General features: G+C 36.0%; 1 protein-coding gene across 16 annotated transcripts in view; it reads right to left on the bottom strand.

Annotated features, from left to right (window-relative positions):
* Window positions 1-24,156, bottom strand: part of VTI1A (vesicle transport through interaction with t-SNAREs 1A) — a 378,820-nt gene that overhangs the window by 296,362 nt on the left and 58,302 nt on the right. For 14 of the 16 annotated variants that reach the window (XR_007513468.1, XM_049855513.1, XM_049855521.1 and 11 more), the window contains exons 4-5: window positions 6,621-6,698; window positions 288-308 (exon numbers count right to left, since the gene is read on the bottom strand). Coding sequence is in view for 15 of the 16 variants with exons in the window: in XM_049855513.1 (XP_049711470.1) it covers window positions 288-308; window positions 6,621-6,698 (99 nt within the window). In the remaining variant the exon portion in view is untranslated. The remainder of the gene's footprint in view (window positions 1-287; window positions 309-6,620; window positions 6,699-24,156) is intronic. The other 2 variants (XM_049855511.1, XM_049855515.1) reach the window with 1 other exon arrangement.

Below are 24,156 nucleotides of genomic sequence, written 5' to 3'. Positions count from 1 at the left end.
ATCCAAGTATCATTTTAAGATATTCCTTTATTTTTCTTAGCCTTTATATGTACTTTTCCCTGATGCCACCAAACAACAATGCTGCCTGTGATAAACATGCTTAGGATACAGTTGTTTTTAAAAGATGGTCAGCAGAGAACATTTCTAAGCAATATAATCCATGAGTTTGCTATGTATACAGTTCCCTGGAAAAATTAACCTGAAGATCTACTTCAGATTTAGAAAATGAATTTTATAGGGAAAAGCAGAATTAAAAAAAAAAAAAAAAAAAGCTAGGACGTACTCACCTCTTCACGTAATTTTATCAACTGCAACACGAATGCACAAAAAAAAAAAAAAAAAGATAAAAAGGAAAGAAATGGCAGGAAAGAAAGATCAGTTGTGTGACAGGATACAGAATTAACATTGACAATTTATCTGTTTACATGTTTAGCATTTAAAAATCACAGACAAACACATTAAAAGAACCTAAACATAGACTACATGCACAGTTTTTTGAATGAATAAAGATCACTTTCTCGCACTGTCACATTAAACAAAGAGAATAGTGTGAAATTCTCTTTTAAAGTACATCTAAGACACCATCATGAAATAAGGGGAACGACTTCATAGAAGTCTATATTATAAAGCAAGAAAACAAGTTTACTGTTCCTCTCTTCTAAGACTGTACCACTGAAGAGGTTTTGTATATACAAGTTTTCAAGATGTTTCTCTATTTTGAGTCGTGACAGCTGATTTCATATTTTACCTATAAATGAAAGTGATTAATAGTTCATGCTTTGATCCCAATGAGTATTTAAAACAACAAACTATTGTTTATAATGTCATATGTGTGCCTACTCTTAGTAACAGAATTGCATTTGGAGGTAATATTTTATTTCAGAATAAAATATGCCAGGCTAGACAGTACTTTATTTAGGACACAGTATCTGAAAAATATTTCATTATCCTTAGAAACATAGTGCATATCAGAGTTAATTTTTAGGGTTTTGTTCTGCTTAAGGGGCTACTGCCATCACATGAAATTTTTTTAGTTTTTGAATAGTTTTTTCATTTTTCAATTTGTTCGAGCGTCTTATAATTTGGGCCATCTCAAAGCAATGAGCCATCTTACTTCACTTGTACTATAGTCTGTTTTCACTGAAGTCAAATAACAAACCAACCTTTACTTGTTAGTAAATTTTCCTATGACAATGGAGAACATTTTTCTATTTTAACAGATAAAAAACAAGTTGCTTAACTTTTTAGAAACCAGAAAAATGAGATAATCATATATCTGGTTCATTCTGTAAGTGTGTGTCTGTGAGTTTGACAGTATTCTAAACCACAAATATCACTGCACAGTTGATATGGCTCCCACGGTTTCTGCACTGAATAGAAACTGAAACCTATGTTATAGTCAACTGTAAACCACATTCTGGGTCTGAAATCTGCATCCTCAGCAATTCAGGTCCACAACTGATAATTTTTAAACATCCAAATATCGGTAACATCTGTTAGAACACTTGACATATGCAGGCCTATAAATTAAACTATTGCTTTGGGAGAAACGTGCCATGAATTGCTCACTATATGTCTTTCTAAAAGTATCATGTTTACTGTCGCCCGGATTTCTCAATGCTTAATGCTGTTTTTGTCTCCAATTCCAGGGAGCCAGTATGCATTCCAGCTTATTCTGTTATTTCATTTATTATATAAAAAGTGTTTCAAGTACCAAAGAACGAGACTTCAAAATTGTTATGAAACCTTTATAAAAAGGATAGAGAATCTATTATATAATGTCTCACAGTGCATTTAAATGAAACTTTTAATATTATCCTTTTAAAATACACAAGAAGTTACATTATTTTTAAGTGATATACTCTTCCTCTTAGCAACAGTCCTGTGTGTACCAGCAAAAACATCTAATCATTTCACGTGAAAAGTTCCCCCGAAAAAGTTAAATTTTAAACTAAAATGTCTGGCCTATCATATATCGGAATCTTTCTCTTTGCTATCCGAACATCATGGGATAAAAAAAGGCAAACATTAATTCTTCTCAGAGACGATCTGGGCATTGATCGGACAGCTATCTTTTCTTTCTGGGGACACCATTCTTCAGTTGACTATGATACTTAAAGGGCCAAAGTTTAAAACTACTCCTCAGCAATGGAGACCATTTGGGGCATGCCACCCTGCCATAATCAATGAGTGTTTAAAAATGCTCCCCATTTGTTTTTACAATAGGTTCCAAACAAAAAACGTTCTATCTTGTTTGTGCTGCATGGCTGCCTTCAAGCTCTACACCGGATTTGTAGCTAAGCTAGGTCATGGGAGGGTTTTTAATCTTTGTGTGTGTATGTGTGTGTGTTTAAGTTAGACTGTGAGTTATTCATTCAAGTAAACAAAAGATGGCAATGCTTAGACTACCCCGAAGTTCTAATTTCATATTTTATTGAGTTACCAGCTCCATCATAGATGACATGAAAGTGTGCAATGCCACCATGTTGAATTACGATAATCAACATCTTTTTCGAAACAAAGATTTCTCCCCCAATGCAGAATTTGATACAAGAGGTAATCTGTTCCTTTGTGGGCTGAAAAAAATCTGGTTTACGCTGGTTTGAACCAGTGGAATCTCTTGTGTTTAAGCCTTCTGCTGTGACTAAAATCAAAACTGCTCCGCAGAGCATGTGAGGGTTCATGTGCGCGCCTGTGTGTGTGTGTCTGTGTGTGTGTGTGTGTGTGAGGTGCGTCACGTGACGCCCAGAACTACCGAATTTTTTTTTAAAGCTGATAATGCGACAGCGGTCTCTGTCCGCACACAGATAACGAATAAATGCTGAACTCTATTAAACGCCCTTTACACATTATCGTGGGTCGAACACACAATTTTCTGAACTTATGATGACAGTCTATTTATTTTGCTATAAACCCTCAGCACGTAACGAACAGATTTGTGCCTGGTAATGATCTGCTCTGCCAGGGCTATATGAAATGATACCGACCTTCTTTAGATCTTGGGGAATTAAACTGACCGACTTCACCCCCTGGTCTGGAGCTCAAGTTTGACACACTTTATGCACAGCAAGCCCAAATCGGAACTTAAGAGAACCTTGTATTAAAAAATTAAGCAATCATATCTGTTCAATATTGCTTTACCACAAAAATTTCGGCACGTTTTGGAATATCCTACACTTTATATATTGTTTTGAACCTTCTATTTAGGATTTACTCAAAGTCACTGATCAATATAATTTTGCATATGGAAACCGAGAGGCTATTAGTGTTCAAAAAGTAGAGCTTGGAACCTCCAATATGTTCCATTATCATCTCCACTATGGCAAGCTTGTGATTTAATTCTATAAGTTGTTTTCCCACTTTGGAGAATGGCTCCCATGAAATTAAATCCAGTTAAAAACAATTAAAGTTTCCACTCTAAATACAGCAACACTCAAGAACTCTACTCTTTCAAAGAAATAAAATGTTGCCATCTGGAATGGCAAATGGGCCATTTTTTAAAAAACTGAATGATAATGCTGAAGACAAGAGTCCTTGCAAAGCTGATAACCGAAACAATTGAATGTACACAGTAAATAATTTTGTCCCTTCTTTGTAAATTAGGGATGAGCTATATTTGTGTGTAATGGATATGAATCAGAAATAGATGATACAATGTAATTACTTTGAAATTCAATGAAATTGTGTATCCTATTAGGAACACCAAAAATGCATTTAAAAAATTCATTTCTGGAATTTTTACATATCTAATCGTGGCAGAAATTTATATACACCTAAGAGTTAATACACTTTCTAGTTAATTGGCAGATTATAATTGTATTAATAGCCAAATTTTAGATGCATTAAAAGCTGCATTGTAAATAGAATAAGAAATAATTACTGCATTCACATCTGTCTAACTCTCCACAAAGCCACTCTACAGAAGATGTGTATATTGTATTGAAAATAACTAAATTGTCAGTACTTACTTTATTTTACTTATTTTTAACCATTGCTATAAACTTATTATTTTCCTTTTCTGATCTATGTTTTTAATTGACAGATATATTCCAATTTCAATTAAATGAGTATTGCTATTTTTATCACATTTTGTCTTCATGGTTTCTCTGTATATTAAAAGATTATCATAAATATTACATGGAAAAGAAGTTCTGAAAATCAATTTATCAAAAATTAACTTGAAAATAAACTTACTTATGGAAAGAAAACATTTTCTTAGATAAATTATATTTTATCCTATCCCCACCCCCCCCAAAAAACCCTATCTTCTCAGCCACTGAGTGACAAGAATTAATATGAAGAGCCAAGTTAAAACCTTTTCTTGCTTTAAAGAAAGAGCTTCTGTTTTGATCCCATAGTCTGAATGAACACTGGTACAGATTAAAGAGTTATTCTCAAGTGACCATACCTGGATAAGCATGTGTTTTAGTCTGAAGAATTTTAATTCCTGTATTATGATAAAGAGCCTAAAAACAAAATGTAATGATTTCACCATGATATAGAAATTTTGCTACATTTGGTAGCGAAATATCCAAAACATTAAGTGTAGTTTCCCTGAATTTTCAAGCCTAATTCAAATTTTAGACTGGAAAGTTCACGTAAGTAATAATCTAACAGTTACATATGCTCATGACTATAATTTATCATACTCTATTTATTGAAGTGACAGCTCCTCACAACTAAACTTCAGGTTCTCCAAGCACTTTCTGAATTTGTAAGTTTGATTTATACAAGTCCAGGGGAAATCTCTGCATAATCACTTTAAAGTGACAGGAATATAATTTGAAAAATTCAGGAAATATGAACTCAATCTATTTTTGTGGAATATTTTTCTTTAGGCACATAAAAATCATACTTATATGTATGTAAGGCAACTGTTTTAGGCACATAAAATGTCCATTAAGAGAAGTGAACATGTTTAAAAAAAAAAAAAAAAAAAAAATCCCTGTCACAGTACTACAACATCTATTACAATAAAGGAGTCTAAGTAAGACAGAAGCACCCCCTTTCCTTTCTATTTCCTCTACATTAGGCAATAGTTTCAGAAGATGGAAAGACCTATAGCTTTTTAGAGAGTTGATATGGGAACTATGCATTCCCTTTGTTTTTTTAGATGACGATCATGCTTTTTTTCAGTAAGGATAGGAAATGAAATTATGATTCAACCAGGAGGTATGAGCAATCTGTATCTTCCTTAGAACAGAAAATATTTTTTCTCTCGTCCTCACATTACTTAATCTGTTATGAGTAAAACCCCTTTATCATGTCATCCTTTTATGTTTGATGTGCTTCCAATTTTTTTGTTCCCTTAGCTATTCTCCCATTTCAACCAGGGGGGCTAAAATCCCAAATCAAATCTTAAACCTGTTTACATGTCTGAACTGAAGCTGACAACATCCACACAGTAGAGGAGGGGAAATCTTTCCAAAACAAACCATCAGCTCAGCAATTCTTCTCCTTTTTTTTTTTTATTTTGGTGGGGCATAGAGGGGGAGCCTTAGTTTATAATATTACCATTAGAGTTGATAAGAATATTATATCAGCATATATAGGAATATAATATTTTGAGATGGTAAATATAATTATTCAATGTTTATAAGGTGTATTGACATATCATGTTTTACTACCTTTTTAAAATATTTGGTTCGCTCAATGAATAATTTATGTCCATTTTTATTTAGGCGGAGTAGAGACCGTTACTATACTTGTCAAAGGAACGCTAATAAACATGTTTAGGTCTTGCTTCTGAAGTTTCCTATCATTTATTTTCTTAAAAATGTCAAAGAAAACAGTCACTATGATTGTTTGAGGCATTTTTTTAAGGCAACTTTACAATAAGGTTCTTGAAACATTTTTTTTTTTTAGAGTCATATATAGATATGATCTGCACAAGCTAAAGAAGTCTGCAGTTTTAATTCAAAGAAAGAAGAGAGGCATTAATTAGATTCTTATGGCACTACTGTGGGATCCAATGAGACTTACAGCCAAGTTGAACGCCCTTTTAAGAAGAAACTGCATCTTATTTTTTGCCTATGCGTATTTTAAACTGCAAAAAGACTTTTCCTATTATTATGATCATTTTAATTATTTCACAGAGGCATGGACTCTATATGGGTATCCAAGTTCCACACTGGTGCTTACAATTTGCATTTTGGTGAATGTATTTTTCAGAACCCGCACAAAGAAGCCCAAGCCATACTGCTGAATTTTGAAAGCTTACTTTCATTTGTTTAGTTGCAAGTGTTGATTTAATTATGCTGCGTTATTATCAAAGCTGTATTATGTACTTTTTTATTCCTTTTACATGTGTTTGAGGTGAAGACCTTGGCTTTGTCTGCAAACAGTGTGTTTCAAGTTATTCCTTAAGTACTAAATAATAAAGAAAAGAGAAGAAAAGATTTTTTTAAAAGATGGCAGACAGTGATCACAAGGTAAAGGGTTAAATGTAAGATCTCTAAGAAACATTTTGAAGTTGATTAAGACTCCAGCTTTGCATTAAACAGTATCGCTTCCACATGAGTTGCTGCTAATACGGTTAAGGAGCAGCTTGAGAGCCCAGTGTGCCAGTGACCTCCTTCACCCTCCAGCCACCCACCGGGCCTTCCTGATTAGCATTCTACCTGGTTCTCTGAGGAATTCCCATCATCCCCCAGGAGCTCATTCCGTACTTCGTCACTGTAGGCGATCCGTGACCTTTTCTATAAAACAAAACAAAAAGGGAGAGAGCAAGATGAACCTTAGAAAGTAAAGGCTTCGAAGCATTAAGCATTATTCGTATCAAGGCTGATCATCTCAAACCTCGAGAGCCCCCTAATGGAAACCAATTTGCTAAAATTTGCAAACTAAAGTTGCATAAAGTTCTTGAACTTAAGAAGTTTAATGTAAATTAGGTTTTTTGTGATGACAATAATGAACGAAAACTCTATATTGTGTGAGTACTCTATTAATATTAATAAATGCATCAAAACTTGTATATTATTCCACAAGCAGTCATTCAAATTAGACCACTAAGCTAAAGAAAATACATCTACATAGCTATTTATCTGCAAAATTTACCAGACGGTGATTACAAGAGGAGGGTATGAGAAGCTTCAGTGTCACAGCAGGAAATGAAGTATACAATTTAGGTCTTTTAAAACCTTTATTTCTAGAATACCTCCAACTATACTCTCTGGAATGCCTGGAATAGCGTATCTATATTTCCTTCATTACTGTGATTTTATTAACCAGAAAAAGAGGGAATTTAAAAGCCCACCTTTTTTCCAAAATAAATGTCTCCAAGTCCTCTATAAGTAATGGCCTAAGGAAATGTAATGGCTGTATGTGTGTCTGTGTCTGCTAAAACAAATTTCTAATCCGAGCAAATAAAGGCAAGTAGGCTATGAGTCAACATTTCACAGTCCCAGTAAATAAAGGTAAGCAGCCTATGAGTCAATATTTCACGCACTGAAATTCTGTTTTACAAGAAATCCACCCTTACCTGTACAGTCAGAGGGATACAGCTGCAAGCAATCCATGAATTATCTAAAACGTACACATATCTGAAAAAGCTAAAAGGCTCTGGAAATTAGTTGTGAAGCTGGAGTACAGTTTCAGACCCTACTTCAGCATTACCATTTCAGACCCAAATGCAAATTTATGAATTACTTTGTTGCCTTTTCTGCTTCTGAAGTAACTAAGCAAAAACAGTCCATTAAAATAAAATGGCACTTAGGGAAATAATAATCTCTTTCTCACTTGGGGACTTCAGTTTAGAACTTAGTATTTCTTACCTGCTAAACTGTCATCTAAAAAAGTACTGTAGTTTAAGGGGACTACTGATAATCTATGAGCAGAAATCAACAATAAGATTTTTAATTAGATTTTTTTACCTAGTGAATGAGCAACTCTGCTTTGCCATCTAGAGATCATACCTTGAACATAAAATCCTACTATACTAGGATTTAAAAGAGACCAACAAATAGACTCAACTGGGGTCTCTCACCTGAACCACAAAATTATTTCAGTGACTATTCCTCAATTCTCCCAAGTACATAAGTGTACCTAAGAGAAAATTTATTATATACAACAAAGTTTTAGAGCATGAGGCCTCTCTGGCAGAACCCCAGTTGAAAGAGGGTAAATGAAGTATAAAGTATAAATAAGTAAATCTAAATACTCCTTTCTTTTACAGGAAAAAAAAAAAAAAAAAAAAATCTGAGCCCCATGGAATTCTAAATGTAGCCTTGGTTGAATTGAGACTAGAACCCTGGGGTCCTGACTTGTATCTCAGCGCTCATTCTACCACATAAAATTTCTTCCCTATTTTATTACCTTCAGAAACACTGAGGAAAAAAGAACAAGTGCAAAACGTTTTGGTATAAAGAAGATGGTGGCATCCCCTCCCTGACCTGCATCTCTGCCCTAAACCCCCCCTTCACTCTCTGCCACGAATGTCTGTCTTATACCTTGGTGAACGCAATTAGTGATGTTCCTTTAGAAAAGTAGATAAAGCCAACACTACTGCAGGGAGAAGGAAAAAGCGGTGAAGCTAAGTGGTTAGCTCGAGGTCAGTAAAGACATTTCTATCATATCTCTTGGCAATTCAGGAGTGGTCCAACTCATTCGTTTATGAACACACTGGATTTCTTATCACCAGCAAACAGCATATATTTTCTTCCCTCATTGCATTTACTGCTGATATTATTAATGAGTTACTTCTACTGACTTCATACTGAATTGTATTGAAAAATGCTAAATTATAGGGACAATGCACTTTAAGGCCTCACTACAATATTTAGATCAAGCTAAACCTTTCTTTTGCCCATTTGGAAATCCCCACTACAGCAGTTTCAAACTAGCTGAGCAAAAGTATTTTAAAGCATTAAAGGAAATAAGAACCTTTAAACAGGCTGTGGTATCAGAGCTGCCCTTTTAATTATTCATTTCATCACTATGGGGGACTAAAACATTCCGCAGTATGCAAGAATATCACATGGAGATTGTTTTTGTTTTTCTCTTTTTTCACCAAAATACCAACAAATTGGCATAGCTTGTTCAATTATATTATATTCTTATTTTGATTTACTATACTTCAAAAGAAGAAAATTACAAATGTGTATCCCTAAATATCTAATCTTGTTTTCGTTTGCATCCTTTGCTCTTGAAAACCAGCAATTAAGAGTGTTATGCCCAGCAACAGAGGAGAACTAAGGATTTATCCACAGTTGAAGGGTGGTCCCTATAAATGTCATTCTTTACTATCAGGATGGTAAAACCAGGTCTTTTGGATGGCTCTCTGGATATAATTAAGGAAATGATATGCTAAGTTTACAAAGTGCTCTCTGACAGGACTGATTTCTCATAAGGAATGAAAAGACAACTCATTTCAAATACCAGAAATAGTTTCACATGAAAATGACACAACCAATAATGAAAACTGAACTCTACAATTGAGATCCATTTACAAAGGGGGGAAAAAATTAAGACTTTGCTTTATTAAGAATTGTACTTAGATGCTCCATATTGGTATTTTCTCACAGTTTTTTAAGGTTTAAAAACTTAAGGAAGCTCATTGTAATCAACCATAAATTAGCCTGCAGGATCATCATTAAATTAACTGAATACCAGGAAAGGCAAATTCCTTTGAATGACAAACTGCTTGTTTTATGGGTAATTTTCCTCCAAAGCATCAATAAATTATGATACCTTTCATGGAATTTTAAAAAACCTGACTCTACATTACTAAGTACTACTTTAATGCGGGGAGTTCAAAGTTAATGAAACTGAAACACCTATTATATCTTGATAAACCTAACTAAAATATTTTTATTTTATTATCAACTGTATATAAATCTGTATTTTAGCCAAATGCAAGCATGAGAATTTGAGCTGGAAATGTCACACACTCAGCTATAGTTTGAAGGAACCCAATTCATAATGCATTTTATAAATAGTTAATGACTTCTATACATAAGCTAACCAGGCAAATCAAGAAATTGTCAACATTTTTAGTCTTAGTTGTCAGTTACCACTGTCTACTGGTGCTTTATATGTGGCTTCCGGAGACGACAGAAGCTCTATGCAGTTTGTAATCTACTGCAATTTCTGGTCTGTACCATAAGGATGAAAAAGCTTCAACTGACAATACTTGCCATACACACACACACACACACACACAAAGTGTTACACACACACACACACACACAAAGTGTTAAATGCAAGACCATTCCTCACTTTTAATTGTGTTTGTGTAAAGCTTATTCCTCCCAACTTACACACTCAAGTGCACCAGACAACAGTTGGATGAAAATCTACAGACCATATATGAACTATAGAAAATATATGATAAATTAACAACTGATTTTTAACCCCAGGAAGCGGGATACACCAAGTTTCCACGATCATTTTAAAGTGATGACAAATTTGAGTCTTTGGTTATGAAGGTGAAATTTCAGATTCAAAGCAGTTTTCACTAGGTATACTTTAGCATACTGATTGGCGATTTTCTTAAGGCTAAATTCAAATAGATACGCTTGGTCTGGAAATTTGGCTTGAAACGATCTATCTACTTGACCCAAGCCTTAACATTTCCCAACTGAACTGAATGCATTCTTGGACAGGGGCTGTGAACGAACTTAGAAATGAATTAACTTAGTTTAAACTAATTAAGAACTCCGATCTGTGGTACCCCCTCTGGTATGATTCTACATGTGAAATGGGGTATATGTAACCAGAACGAGGATTCTACAACCCGCCACTAGCATAAGCATAACAATGAAGTTGGTTTATTACTAAAGCGTATATGAGAATTTAATTTCCATGGCGTGCACATGGCAAAGCAATTGCTTAAATTGCCTCACCTGGGAATTTAATACAATGTTATCATCAGACCAGCCACATTGTAAATAGATTTATAATGCTTTCCATGTGCTGCACTCTGTTGCATATGAATTAAGTAATGATCTGGTATTACAATAAAATCAGCTAGTTCCCACACCTGGCAGACAGGATATTTCACTAAATTAATACTCATACAGCGACATCACAAGGCATGGGAGAGGAAACCATCTCTAAGGCATTGGACTCGAGTTTTACATGGGAGGCAAATACTCCATGGCTATGTAGAATGTCACTATGTAAAATGGGCTGCTCAACACAATCTGTTTCTAACATCTGTATCTCAGAATTAAGACTTTCTCATTCCCATTCAATTTTGGCCTAATTTTCTTCATTCAGTACTTTAATTACTAATCAGCAATCCACAACATTCACAAACACTAAGAAAGCCCTTTATTCTAATCTATGTGCTGCAGACAGCCAAATAATTGATACAAAGTGCAGTATGGTTTTTGTAAGTAATGAAAGAACAGCTTGTCCTAGTTCCTAATCAAATTGGTCTATAGAAGAAATGGTTAATAGATTTCTCCATAGGTCTAAAACAAATTACCCAGTCTGGCCAGACTTTTCCACTGCTTCTACCATGTCTTTCAGTCTCCAAATATTTAATAACACCCAAGGTTACCAGGTGATACAGCTATTAAAAACGGGTATGCTTTCACAGCCACAGAATTTAACTGCTCCCGTTATAATTAACATTTTGGGGTATCTACAGAATACCGTGAAATTACATTTATTAGCTAGTAATATAATTGCTGGCATTCATTTCTTACCAAGTTTTATCTGGTTCCAATTAAGTAACATCATACTTCTGTAATGCTCAGTGGCATTTTCTAAAACGCATCTATCTATCTTCAACACAAAGCATTCCATTTTTAACCTTACTTCTGTTTCTCCACGGCCAGTTTCAGCTTCTCACCACCCTCTACCCCTGCCCCAGGACTTAAAAGGTCTCATCAATCTAGGGCAGAAAAATTTTATATTTTGGACGGAAATAGTGCAATTTTTCAATTCTTGTTTCTCAGTGTTCTCTGTACTATATTAATTTCTAGCCAAAAGTGATCAAGGTTAAAGCGTCCCCTACTTCGTGGGTTAGGTAAAGGCAAAACGAACTATTCGGTAAATGCTTGTTCGCTGGGGAATTGTTGGATGAAAAAAACAGGCCACTGAGGAAGAAAAACACAGAAAACAGTTCAGTATGTGATCTGGGTCAGATTAAGTGAGTTTTCTGAACAGCAGTTTCCTCATCTGTAAAACGGTGGTGACGATATTTATTTCAGAGGGCTGTCGGGAGGATTTAACTATTATGCACAAATGATGCCCTATATAATCCATGGATGTGATAATCTTGAGAAGGATGTTCAACTAAATGTTACTTGGTAATCCTGGAAAGGATGCGATAAAACCGTCACACGTACTACTGAGCGTATAAATCATCGTTTCTAGAAAATGATTTGCAAAAATATGCCAAAAGTAGTTTTTTTTTTAAGTTCATATTGTTTAAGCCAGTAATTCTACTACATTTTTTTTTTTGCCCAAGTGCGTGTTTTATGGCGCTACAACTTTTGGAACACTTTCAATGGCAAAAACTTTACTGCATTTTGTTTACGTTATCAGAGAAACTAAGTTCCAAGCTGTTTCTTCTGGGTAATCATTCCACTGAACATGGCTTACCCTTGCTCATGGGACTATTTAGGGTTGAAGTTCAAGCTCACTCACTTGAAAGTGTGCATGTCACATGTCACTAATACTGTAGAATTAATAAAGGGAAAGCACACCTTCTATCATAAACTCATGCCAATGGACCATACATGCAAGCTGCCCATGAACCAATACTAACATGCCCTGTGCTGCTAGGCTACAACATGGTAGGAAAAACAGGTCACCTGGAGAACATCAAAATAACCCACCGTTCTTTGGCATACAATACCAAAAAACCCATTGCCCTTGAGTTGGTTCCAACTCATAATGACCCCACAGGACAGAGGAGAACTGCCGCATGGGGTTTCCAGGGAGCTGCTGGTGGATTCAAACTGCCAACCTTTTGGTTAGCAGCTGAGTTCTTAACTGAGCTCTGCATGCCATACCAGGAAAGGATATTTAAAATTTTAAAATTACTAATGTCTTTTCATTATAATCACTCTCATTTATAACGATTACTTGTACTTTTAAAACAATTTACATGCTTGAAGTGAATATTTATACCTTGGCTATTAATAAAAATATACATTAAACCACATTTTCTTTTAATTTCTTTTTTAAATTTAGCTGCAATATTCACATGTGACTATTTATATGCATATAATGAGGTTATATATGCATGTATACCCATATAGATTCACACAAACTCATACGCAATCCATGTGGAATAATAACTCTACTCGTGTTTCTCAATGCTGGCATAGACTTTTATTTATACTAGGAACTCTGACCACATTGCTGCTACATCATTTAATGATTTGCAAAACACAGAAGTGAGAAATCATGAAACTGCACTTCTTCATTTCCTTCCTTAGAATTTCTAAACGTAAGCCTGAAATTTAAGTTTGGCATTAAGGTTTCAAAATGCAACATGAGTTAGTATCACGGCCCTATTTGCTCGCATATGCTCACACTTCACGACTTTGACAGTGCTATTGAACAGTGTGGCTGTGTCTTAAATCATGTTCACTTGTCAATCAATAATTAAGTTACTTCATTCAGAAAATCAGCTCGTGATAGAATGTCCAGATGTTGTTGACAACATCTGGAATAGTGTAAGTATGAAGAGGGGGAGAATCTAATTCTTTAAAGTCTTGAATGTAAAATAAAATGACTCCATTGACTCTACTTGAAATAATCAAAATGTCAAAATGTTTTATTATTTTGTTTGTTTATGATAAATACCCTACAACATACTCCCACTGGAAAATGATACTCAGACGCTTCATTTGTATTTTTAAAAGAACTACTGAAGTAATGCACTTAATTTATATAATTTACATAGTTCTAGGTTTTCTAATGTAATCTGCTTAGCGTTGAGAAAAGTGATCATTTAAAATCTCTCCATTGCCATGATTTCTAGTGATGTAGGTATCTAAGAGCAAATGATCCTGGGCGCTCTGTATAATTGACACTGAAGTAGCATATAAAAAACAGAATCTTTCAGCTGAGAGTGACAGGAGGCATCACCTAGACCAGCCTCCAAATTTAGAGGTGAGGGATTCTGAGACAGATGAGTGAGCTATCCACAGAGCCCTGGTTAAGAGTTCTGCTGCTATGGGAAAGGCTGGCAGTTCAAACCTAGCCAGAGACACCATAGGAGAAAGACCTGTAGATCACTTCTGTAAAGGTTATAGTCCAGGAAACTCCATGGGACTGGTTTTACTCTGTCACATGGGGTTGCTATGAGTCGAAAGCGACCCCATGGCACCTAACAACAACGACGACGACAATCCAAGCCCACAGGGCTAGGAAAGGCCAGGTAGAACAAGAACAGATGGGTTTCCCAATGCCAGTGCTCTTTCCATGAGCACCATGACAGGCTGAGAATCACCCTACTGCTTGTTCCCCAAAGTCAAGACTGAAGGCACCATTCAAATAATTCTGCGAAGTTACCACCAGCTACAAAGTTGGTTAGACTATAGATTTTGTTTCGGGTCACGCTCCTCCAAAATACGAACTTTTATATATACTTTGTTGCCAACATCTGGAATACTGACAACAATAAATCTGAAAGTTCATGGGTTACAAACGCTTAAGGTAGAGTGTTGTATTTGAGAGAATAAAACCTCTGATCACAGAGGGTGAGTCACAACCTCACCTATGGGTGTAACGTAGATATCTTTCAAGATTAATCTTCAAAGGATACACCACAAAGCAACAAAGATCTAGCCAAATGGCTCAGAGAGAAGCCGCATCAGTTATTAAGATGTGTTAAGGGTTGCTTGCTCACCCATAGGATCTGGTGACACAGTTACTCTTAAAATTCTAGACTGGAATCAGCCATGTCATAGACAAAGAATTTTTATAATTTTTTTTTTTGCTGATACTCACCCTTGGTCCCATGTTGTGTTAGGTTCTTTATTATAGAACATGCTGTGTTATCGTGAGATATCAGTGTTCATAATTCAGATGTGTACAATGTGTCTTTTAATGTTTTATGGAGATAGCCGATAAAACTGTGATGCTTAGGCAATATAACAAGATTTTTTTAGTTCAAATTTTCCATAAAACCATTTGAAGATTACTTCTATACTAGAGTGACTCAAAACTTAAAATGTAATAGATATAAATCTTCACACCTGATTCATAGATAGTTCATTCTTTCTAGATGATTCTCAACTTCCAGTTAAATAAGACAAAATTCTGACTATTCAGGGCCTTTGCTTTATCAACTAAATGTCCTTTCTCTTGTATCTTCAATGTCTCACTCTCTACTAGGTGTTTCCTCTAAGTATATAAGCACCTTTAAGTGTGTTTCAGTTTTACGTATTTTAAAAAGTTATTTTATCTTCCCAGCTAATGCTCACCCTCTCTCTTACTCTTCCTAGCCAAGCTTGTTGACAAGAGTATTCTACAATCACTAACTCCATTTATTCATGCCCTAGTCACCTCTCGACTTACTACAAACCGGCTTCTTTCCTACCACTCCATGGGACAACTCAGGATCACCAATTACTTCCCAGTTGTCAAAACCAACAGCCACTTTTAAAAAATAAACATTGTATTTGAGAACTTTTAGGTTTTCAGAAAAGGTATGAAGATAATATAGAGTTCCCACATATCCTACATCCAGTCCCCCTATTATTAACACTTTCCATTAGTACAGTACATTTGCTACAACATTATTAAAATACAGTCCATAGTTAATTCAAGGGGCCCTGTGGCAGACTAGTTAAAATGCCTGGCTGCTAACTGAAAAGGTTTGTCATGCAAATCTACCAGTTGCCCTGCAGGAGAAAGATGTGGCAGTCTGCTTCCATAAAGATTACAGCTTTTGAACCCGTATGGGACAGTTGTACTCTGTCCTATAGGATCACTATGAGTCAGAATCAACTTGATGGCAATGGTTTTTTTTTAAATACGTAACTGATTTTCTCAGTTTTAACTTAAAGTCCTTTTTCTGATCCAGGATCCTACATTACATTTTGTAGTCATGTGTCCTTAGGCAACTCCTAGCTGAAACAGTTTCTCAGACTTTCCTTGTTTATGCTGACCTTGACAGTTCCGGGGAGTACTGGTCAGGTATTTTGAAGAACGTCCCCCAGTTGGGATTTGTCTGATATTTTTCTCATGATTAGGCTGTGGTTACGGGTCTTGGGGAGGAAGTCCGCAAAGGTAAAGTGCCATTCTCATCACATCATATAAGGGTACATACTATCGGCATGACTTCTCACAGTTGGTGTTAACCTTGATCACTCCGTCAGGTTTCTCCACTGTAAAGTTTGTTTTCCTTTTTCATACTGCCCTCTTTGGAAGGAAGTCACTAAACACAGCCCACACTTACGGACTGGGACTATGCTCCCCTCTACTTCCTTGAGGGTGGGGTGTCTATATAAATTATTTGGAATTCTGTACTGCAGATTTGTTCATTTTCCCCATTGAATTATTTAGTCAATCATTTATTTATATTAATAAAGACTTATAATTGTTTTATACTTTGGTTATGATCCAGTATTCATTAATTATGTTGCGCAAATTGTACCAGCTTTGGCCCTGATGGCCCTTTATCAGTTCTTATATCATTTTACCTCTCTGTAGTATCTGACAATTGTTGCCATTTTCTCCTTAGCAGTGAAGGCACCACCCTTACCTGGAATTCCTCCTATCCTTCAGGTCTCTCTTTCTCAGTGTCTGTCATCACAATGTCTCTCTCTGCATGCCCAAAAAATGCTGGTATTCCTGTACGTCTCCATCCTTTGCTTTCTTCTCACTCTTCTGAATGATCTCAACTATGCCCAGTGTTCTAATTACCACAGAGGGTGGCAAAGCCCAGGCCCTTTGCACCAGGTAAGACTTGTTTTGAGCATATTCTACTCACAAATACAAATGCCTGTTGGGCAACTTAGATAACCTAAAGGCACCTCACTTAACACAGACAAAATGGGCATTATCTTTCTCCTCTGTATGGTTCCCTCCCCTATTTTCCCTATTTTGATGGGCAATGTTACCCTGCACATAGTCTCTCCATATAAAAACCTACAAATTATCCCACTCTCTTCCTTACCCCACAAATTCAATCACCAAAATTTACTGGTTAAACTTTTATTTTCCAGAATATCAACTACTGAGGCCCTTAGCCAGATTTCCAGGAGATGGTTAAGTGCTACAGCTGCTAACCCAAGGGTTGGCAGTTCAAATCCGCCAGGCGCTCCTTGGAAACTCTATGGGGCAGTTCTGCTCTGTCTTATAGGGTCACTATGAGTCAGAACAACTCGACGGCACTGGGTTGGGGTTTTTTACCTTATGCGCTAGTCCCAATTTTGTCCAATAACTATTGTTACGATATATCACATTCCTCTTTTTACATATAAATTATATTTTGAAGACAACTTCTATGAAAAGATTAACATGTTTTGAGGCAGAGGTAAGCCAGTAAACCCAAAGTCTCAGCTCCTCATCTTAGGGAGATAAGGAGACTCCTTCAACCCTATCTCTAACAGAATATCAAAGCTATGAAAGAATCATTGTCTAAAGATATAACTTATTTCACATTAGGGATGTTAAAATAGAAAGAAAATTCTTTTGACAAAAGCCAATATACTACAGGAAAAAATGCTAAGCACCAAAACTCTAAGACAATACCACATTTCTCTTTAATTTCAAATACAGGCTCATCTTACATGTTCTCCTAAGTTAGATATTCCCATTTTTTTTTTTATTATGAAGAAGCTAAGAGACCCTGATGTACGTGCATTTCTTCTTTGTCTGATTTGCAGACCTGAGGAATATGGATTACCTCTGTTATCTGTATGAAGAAGCTCTACCACAAGCCTGGCATTCAGTGGCTTTTATCTCTGAGACCCCAAATTGTACTGTTAGGCAACAGAGGGCACTTAGCTAGATTGAACTCTCATACAAATAGATTTTTGTCAGCCATTCAATTTGTATTGGGGAGCAGGCCAACAAAAACAAAACCTGGCAATTTTAAACAACAAACCTATCCTCTACTGACAGGGACAAATTGCTGCATTTCAAATGAATAAGAATTACTACAGATTGCACATCGAGAGCATGCTAAAGAAAATATTCTTGTAACTAACTCTGTCCAATTCTTCTGTACATAAAACAAACACATAGTGCGTTTAATACTAATAAATATTCAAGAAAGAATACTAACAAACAGGAATTAAGTGTTATCAGGGAGAATGAGACTCCCTAATAAAGTCAAGATTCAGTGGCTATACACTATTGATAATAGCCAAAAGAAGCAGCCTAAAGGTCCATCACTAGATGAATGCATAAATGTGGCCATACCTACAATGCAGTATTACTCAGCCATAAAGAGAAATGAAACCCTTATACATGCTACAACACGGATGAACCTTGAAAACACTGTGCTGAGCGAAATAAGTCAATCACAAAAGGACAAATACTGTATGATCTCACTTATATGAAATATCTAGGAAAGTCAAGTGTATAGAGTCCAGAGTTCCTTAGTGGTTACCAAGGGTGGGTGGGAGTGAAGGGGAAAAGGGGACTCACTGCCTGGGGGACACTGAGCTTCTGTTAAGGGCGATAGGAAAATTTAAAAATGGAAAATGGTAATGGTGGGAAAATAGGATAAACAGGACTCATGTCACTGAATTATACATGTTTAGAATACTGAAAAAATATAGAGGGCAAAACGCCAATCAATTAAACAACTACAGAACAAATAAATACACAACGTTATGTGTGTACATGCATAAACATAACAAAAACATAGGAAAGTAAGAAGAATAAACACCAAAATATTAAAAATAGTAATTGCTGAGTTGCAGTAGTATGATTGTTTTCGTTTTGCAACTCCTCTGTAATTTTCAAGTTTCTCATACAAAAATTTATACACACCTTGCCATATACTCCTAGGAAACCCTGGTAGCGTAGTGGTTAAGTGCTACAGCTGCTAACTAAGAGGTCGGCAGTTCGAACCCACCAGGCACTCCTTGGAAACTCTATGGGGCAGTTCTACTCTGTCCTATAGGGTTGCTATGAGTCGGAATCGACTTGATGGCAGTGGGTTTGGTTTTTTTTTTATACATATGCTCCTAATTGCTCTCCCCCTAATGAGACAGCTGGCTCCTTCCCTCCACTCTCTCTTTTTGTGTCCATTCTACCAGTTTCTGACCCCTCTGCCCTCTCATCTCCCCTCCAGATGGGAGATGCCAATATAGTCTCAACTGTCTACTTGATCCAAGAAGCTCATTCTTCACCAGCATCTTTTTCTATCCCATTGTCCAGTCCAATCCCTGTCTGAAGAGTTGGCTTTGGGAATGGATCCTTTCTTGGGCTAACAGAAGGTCTCGGGGTTATCACCTCTGGGGTCCTTCTGGTCTCAGTCAGACCATTAAGTCTGGTCTTTTTATGAGAATTTGGGGTCTGCATCCCACTGCTCTCTTGCTCCCTCAGGGGCTCTCTGTTGTGTTCCCTGTCAAGGCAGTCATCAGTTGTAGCTGGGCACCATCTAGTTCTTTTGGTCTCAGGATGATGTAGTCTCTGGTTTATGTGGCCCTTTCTGTCTCTTGGGCTCATAATTACCTTGTGTACTTGGTATTCTTCATTCTCTTTTGCTCCAGGTGGGCTGAGACCAATTGATGCATCTTAGATAGCCTCTTGCTAGAGTTTAAGACCCCAGACGGAATGTTTTCTTAATAGATTTTATTACACCAATTGACTTAGATATCCCCTGAAACCATGGTCCCCAAACCCCCCGCCCCTCCTATACTGGCCTTCGAAGCATTCAGTTTATTCAAGAAACTCCTTTGCTTTTGGTTTAGTCCCATTGTGCTGATCTCTCCTGTATTGTGTGTTGTCTTTCCCTTCACCTAAAGTAGTTCTTATTTACTAATTAGTGAATACCCCTCTCCCTTCCTCCCTCCCTTTCTCCCCCCTCTTGCAACCATCAAAGAATATTTTCTTCTCTGTTTAAACTAGTTCTTGAGTTCTTATAATAGTGGTCTTATACAATATTTGTCCTTTTGCAACTGGCTAATTTCACTCAGCATAATGCCTTCCAGATTTCTCCATGTTATGAAATGTTTCACAGATTCATCATTGTTCTTTATTGATAACGTAGTATTCCATTGTGTGAATATACCATAAGTTATTTATCCACTCATCCATTGATGGGCACCTTGGTTGTGTCCAACTTTTTGGTATTGTAAACAGTGCTGCAATAAACATGGACGTGCATATATCTGTTCATGTGAAGGCTCTTATTTCTCTAGGATATATTCCAAGGAGTGGGATTGCTGGATCGTATGGCAGTTCTGTTTCTAGCTTTTTAAGGACGCGCCAAATTGATTTCCAAAGTGGTCGTACCATTTTACATTCCCACCAGTCTCTCCACAACCTCTCCAACATTTATTATTTTGTGTTTTTTGGATTAATGCCAGCCTTGTTGGAGTAAGATGGAATCTCATTGCAGTTTTGATTTGTATTTTTTTTAATGGCTAATGATCGTGAGCATTTCCTCATGTATCTGTTAGCCACCTGAATGTCTTCTTTAGTGAAGTGTCTATTCATATCTTTTGCTCATTTTTTAATTGGGTTATTTGTCTTTTTGTAGTTGAGTTTTTGCAGTATCATGTAGATTTCAGAGATCAGGCACTGACTGGAAATGTCATAGCTAAAAACTTTTTCCCAGTCTGTAGGTAGTCTTTTTACTCTTTTAGTGAAGTCTTTGGATGAGCATAGGTGTTTGATTTTTAGGAGCTCTCAGTTTTCCAGTTTTTCTTCTGCATTGTTAGTAATGTTTTGTATACTGTTTATGCCATATATTAGGGCTCCTAACGTTGTCCCTATTTTTTCTTCCATGATCTTTATTGCTTTAGATTTTATATTTAGGTCTTTGATCCATTTTGGGTTTGTTTTTGTGCATGGTGTGAGGTATGCGTCTTATTTCATTTTTTTGCAGATGGATATCCAGTTATGTCTGCACCATTTGTTAAAAAGGCTGCCTTTTCTCCATTGCTTTGGGGCCTTTGTCAAATATCAACTGCTCATATGTGGATGGATTTATGTCTAGATTCTCAGTTCTGTTCCATTGGTCTATGTATCTGTTGTACCCGCACCAGGCTGTTTTGACTACTGTGGCAGTATAATGGGTTGTAAAATCAGGTAGAGCGAGGCTTCCCACTTTGTCCTTCTTTTTCAATAATGCTTTACTTATCTGGGGCCTCTTTCCCTTCCATATGAAGTTGGTGATTTGTTTCTCCACCTCATTAAAAAATGTTGTTGGAATTTGGATTGGAATTGCATTAAATCTATAGATCGCTTCTGGTAGAATAGACATTTTTACAATGTTAAGTCTTCCTATCCATAAGCAAGGTATGTTTTTCCACTTATGTAGGTCTCTTTTGGTTTCCTGCAGAAGTGTACTGTAGTTTTCTTTGTCTAAGTCTTTTACATCTCTGGTAAGATTTATTCCTAAGTATTTTTATAGTAATACTTTTTTAACTTTTATGAAAAAAAAAAAAATTAGTGGCTCTGTAGAGAAGGCTATATGGACCTTCCATAACGCAGGTAGTGCTTCTGCCCAGAACACAGCCCATTTGAGCAGTAACACCATCACTCTCCCTGGGCTAAAACTGATTGTGGCTCTGTGTCTTCAACAACCACACAGAACAAAAGGAAACTATTTAGACAATTAACCACGCTGCAGTTATATGACATTCATCCATATCTCAGACTATTAGGAAAAATATTCAGAATTGATCTGTTCAAAGTTGGTGTTAATCTCAGACATTAAAGGTGGTGATAAATTAAGTTAATGAAAATATGGTAATAAAAAATTCTGAGCTTGAAAAGAATATCAATTTTGCCCAGCGATTTGAGTTCAATCTCGTTCCCTTCCCTATAAGCTATATTTTCATTCTGGATGCTGTGTGGCTTGTCCTTCAGTGAAACCCAGTCTTGGACTTGTAGAATCATAAACTGCTTCAAGGGAAATAAACACCTGTGCCACCTCAGCCCTGTGACTCCACATGACACTGAATAGGAAGGAAAAAACTCAAAGGTCAAAACTGCAGTTAAACCCATGTACTTTTAGTAAGAAAACCCTGGTGGTGTAGTGGTTAAGTGCTACAGCTGCCAACCAAAGGGTTGGCAGTTCGAATTCGCCAGGCACTCCTTGGAAACTCTGTGGGGCAGTTCTACCTCGTCCTATAGGGTCGCTGTGAGTCGGAATCGACTTGACAGCACTGGGTTTGGTTTTGGTTTTTGGTTAATTTTACTAAGCAGAAATCTAACTCAATTACTCAAATGCAAATATTTACATTTTGAAAATGAGTTTTCTATTGAAATTATGTAACAAGAATTTAGTACTTCGCAAAATTCTGTAATATATCATATGGCAAGGCTAAGACATTATATGTTATAGCAACAGGTGCTTATGTCAAAAGACCTGAGACTGTATTAAGGACAGTATTAAAAAACAATATACTTCATAGACAGCAAGAAAAGGATCTCACGAATGGTAATTAAAATAGATAACAAGAAAAAGCAAGGTGAAATATAATGTCCCTAAGTTACTTCTATTTCTTCTTTTTTGGTTAGTAGAGCTATCTGAGAAAAATTTTTATAAAATTATTTTTACTTCAAAGAAACTTATAAAATCACATCACTCTGAAAATTCAAAAAGATGTATGATGTACGCAACTTACTCTCAAATTGTTCGGAATATATGTGTGTATATATATACACAATATAGATAATGTGCATATATATACATTAAAAAAAAACAAAACAACCCACTGTCATCAAGTCAATTCCAACTCATGGCAGCCCTACAGGACGGAGTAGAACTGCCCCACAGGATTTCCAAGGCTGTAAATCTTTACAGAAGCAGACTGCCACATCTTGCTCCCACAGAGCAGCTGGTGGATTCAAACCACCGTCGTTTCAGTTAGCAGCAGAGTGCTTTAACCATATATACTTATACACACATAGAGAGAGAGACAAAAAGACTGATAGAGAAAACATGCATAAAGGAGAAAGCCAAGTGGACCAAAATGTTACCAATAGGTAAATCTAGGTAACAAGTATATGGATGTTCTTTGTGCTATTCTTGAAACTTCTCCGAAAGTCTAAAATTACTACCAAATAAAAAGTTTAAAATGATTAAAGAGTGTGAAAAGCTTAGTGGAAGAAGGGGACAGACATTCCTGGTAGCTAATTTTCAACAAAGAGCTAATGTCTAAGATTAGTTCGCTAAACATTAAATAAATTCTTGATTAAACAAAGGATTAAATTAAAGGTTGAACGAAAATATAAGACGATTACTCCTTTCCAATTCTAAAATTTTAAAAACGTTAGTTTTCACCATATGTGATGCTTTTTTTTTTTTTTCGGTATAAATACAGGATTTCATTTGCACAGAGTTTTAAATTAGCAATATAATTTATTTGTATTTCAGCTATTAGTACGAATTTCAGATTATCCATGGTCAGAGAAGTTCAAAGCTAATTAATTCAATAGAATAGAATATTTTTTTACCATTTAAAACACTTTGGTGATAAAGTGTAATTTTTTTTACTTTCCTTCATTTTATTCTAAATTATAAGTTTGGAGGACAATAATTCTAATTTAGGTTACTTTTTTTTTTTTTACAAAAATATCTAGAGCAAACTGATACAAATCTCACTGGGGTGTTTTAGCACTAACCAAAGATTTTTTTTTTTAAATCATTCTCTTCAGTCATTTTTGAATGTTCTTGAAGAGAACACAACTCTCAGATAGTTAGACGTATGGCCCCTAAACTCTGACTTAATTTGGGAACCGAGGTATTTCTGATTTGTCTAATTTTGACTGTGATAGCACTGGACAGGGACTGAATGCAATTCTAGTCTCTGAAAAGAACACAGCCAATTTTGGTGCTCTATAAATATGCAGTAATAATAGAACCTTAGGGCTAGAAGGGACCTTGAAAGGTCCTCTAGTGCACCTTGCTCCCTTACATCATCTTACACCAAGTACATCTTAAAAAGACTTCAGGAAGGAGGTCCCTTAACTTTCACAAAGGAATTGTACCACAGTCATTGGTTACTGTCAGGAATTCTTTCCTTAAACTTAAATCCAAGGTACTACAGTTGCATG

The sequence above is a fragment of the Elephas maximus genome, chromosome 16 (assembly GCF_024166365.1).
Source record: "Elephas maximus indicus isolate mEleMax1 chromosome 16, mEleMax1 primary haplotype, whole genome shotgun sequence".
NCBI lineage: Eukaryota > Metazoa > Chordata > Mammalia > Proboscidea > Elephantidae > Elephas > Elephas maximus.
The sequence above is the reverse complement of the archived record's forward strand: the minus strand, read 5'-3'. Positions and strand labels throughout refer to the sequence as shown.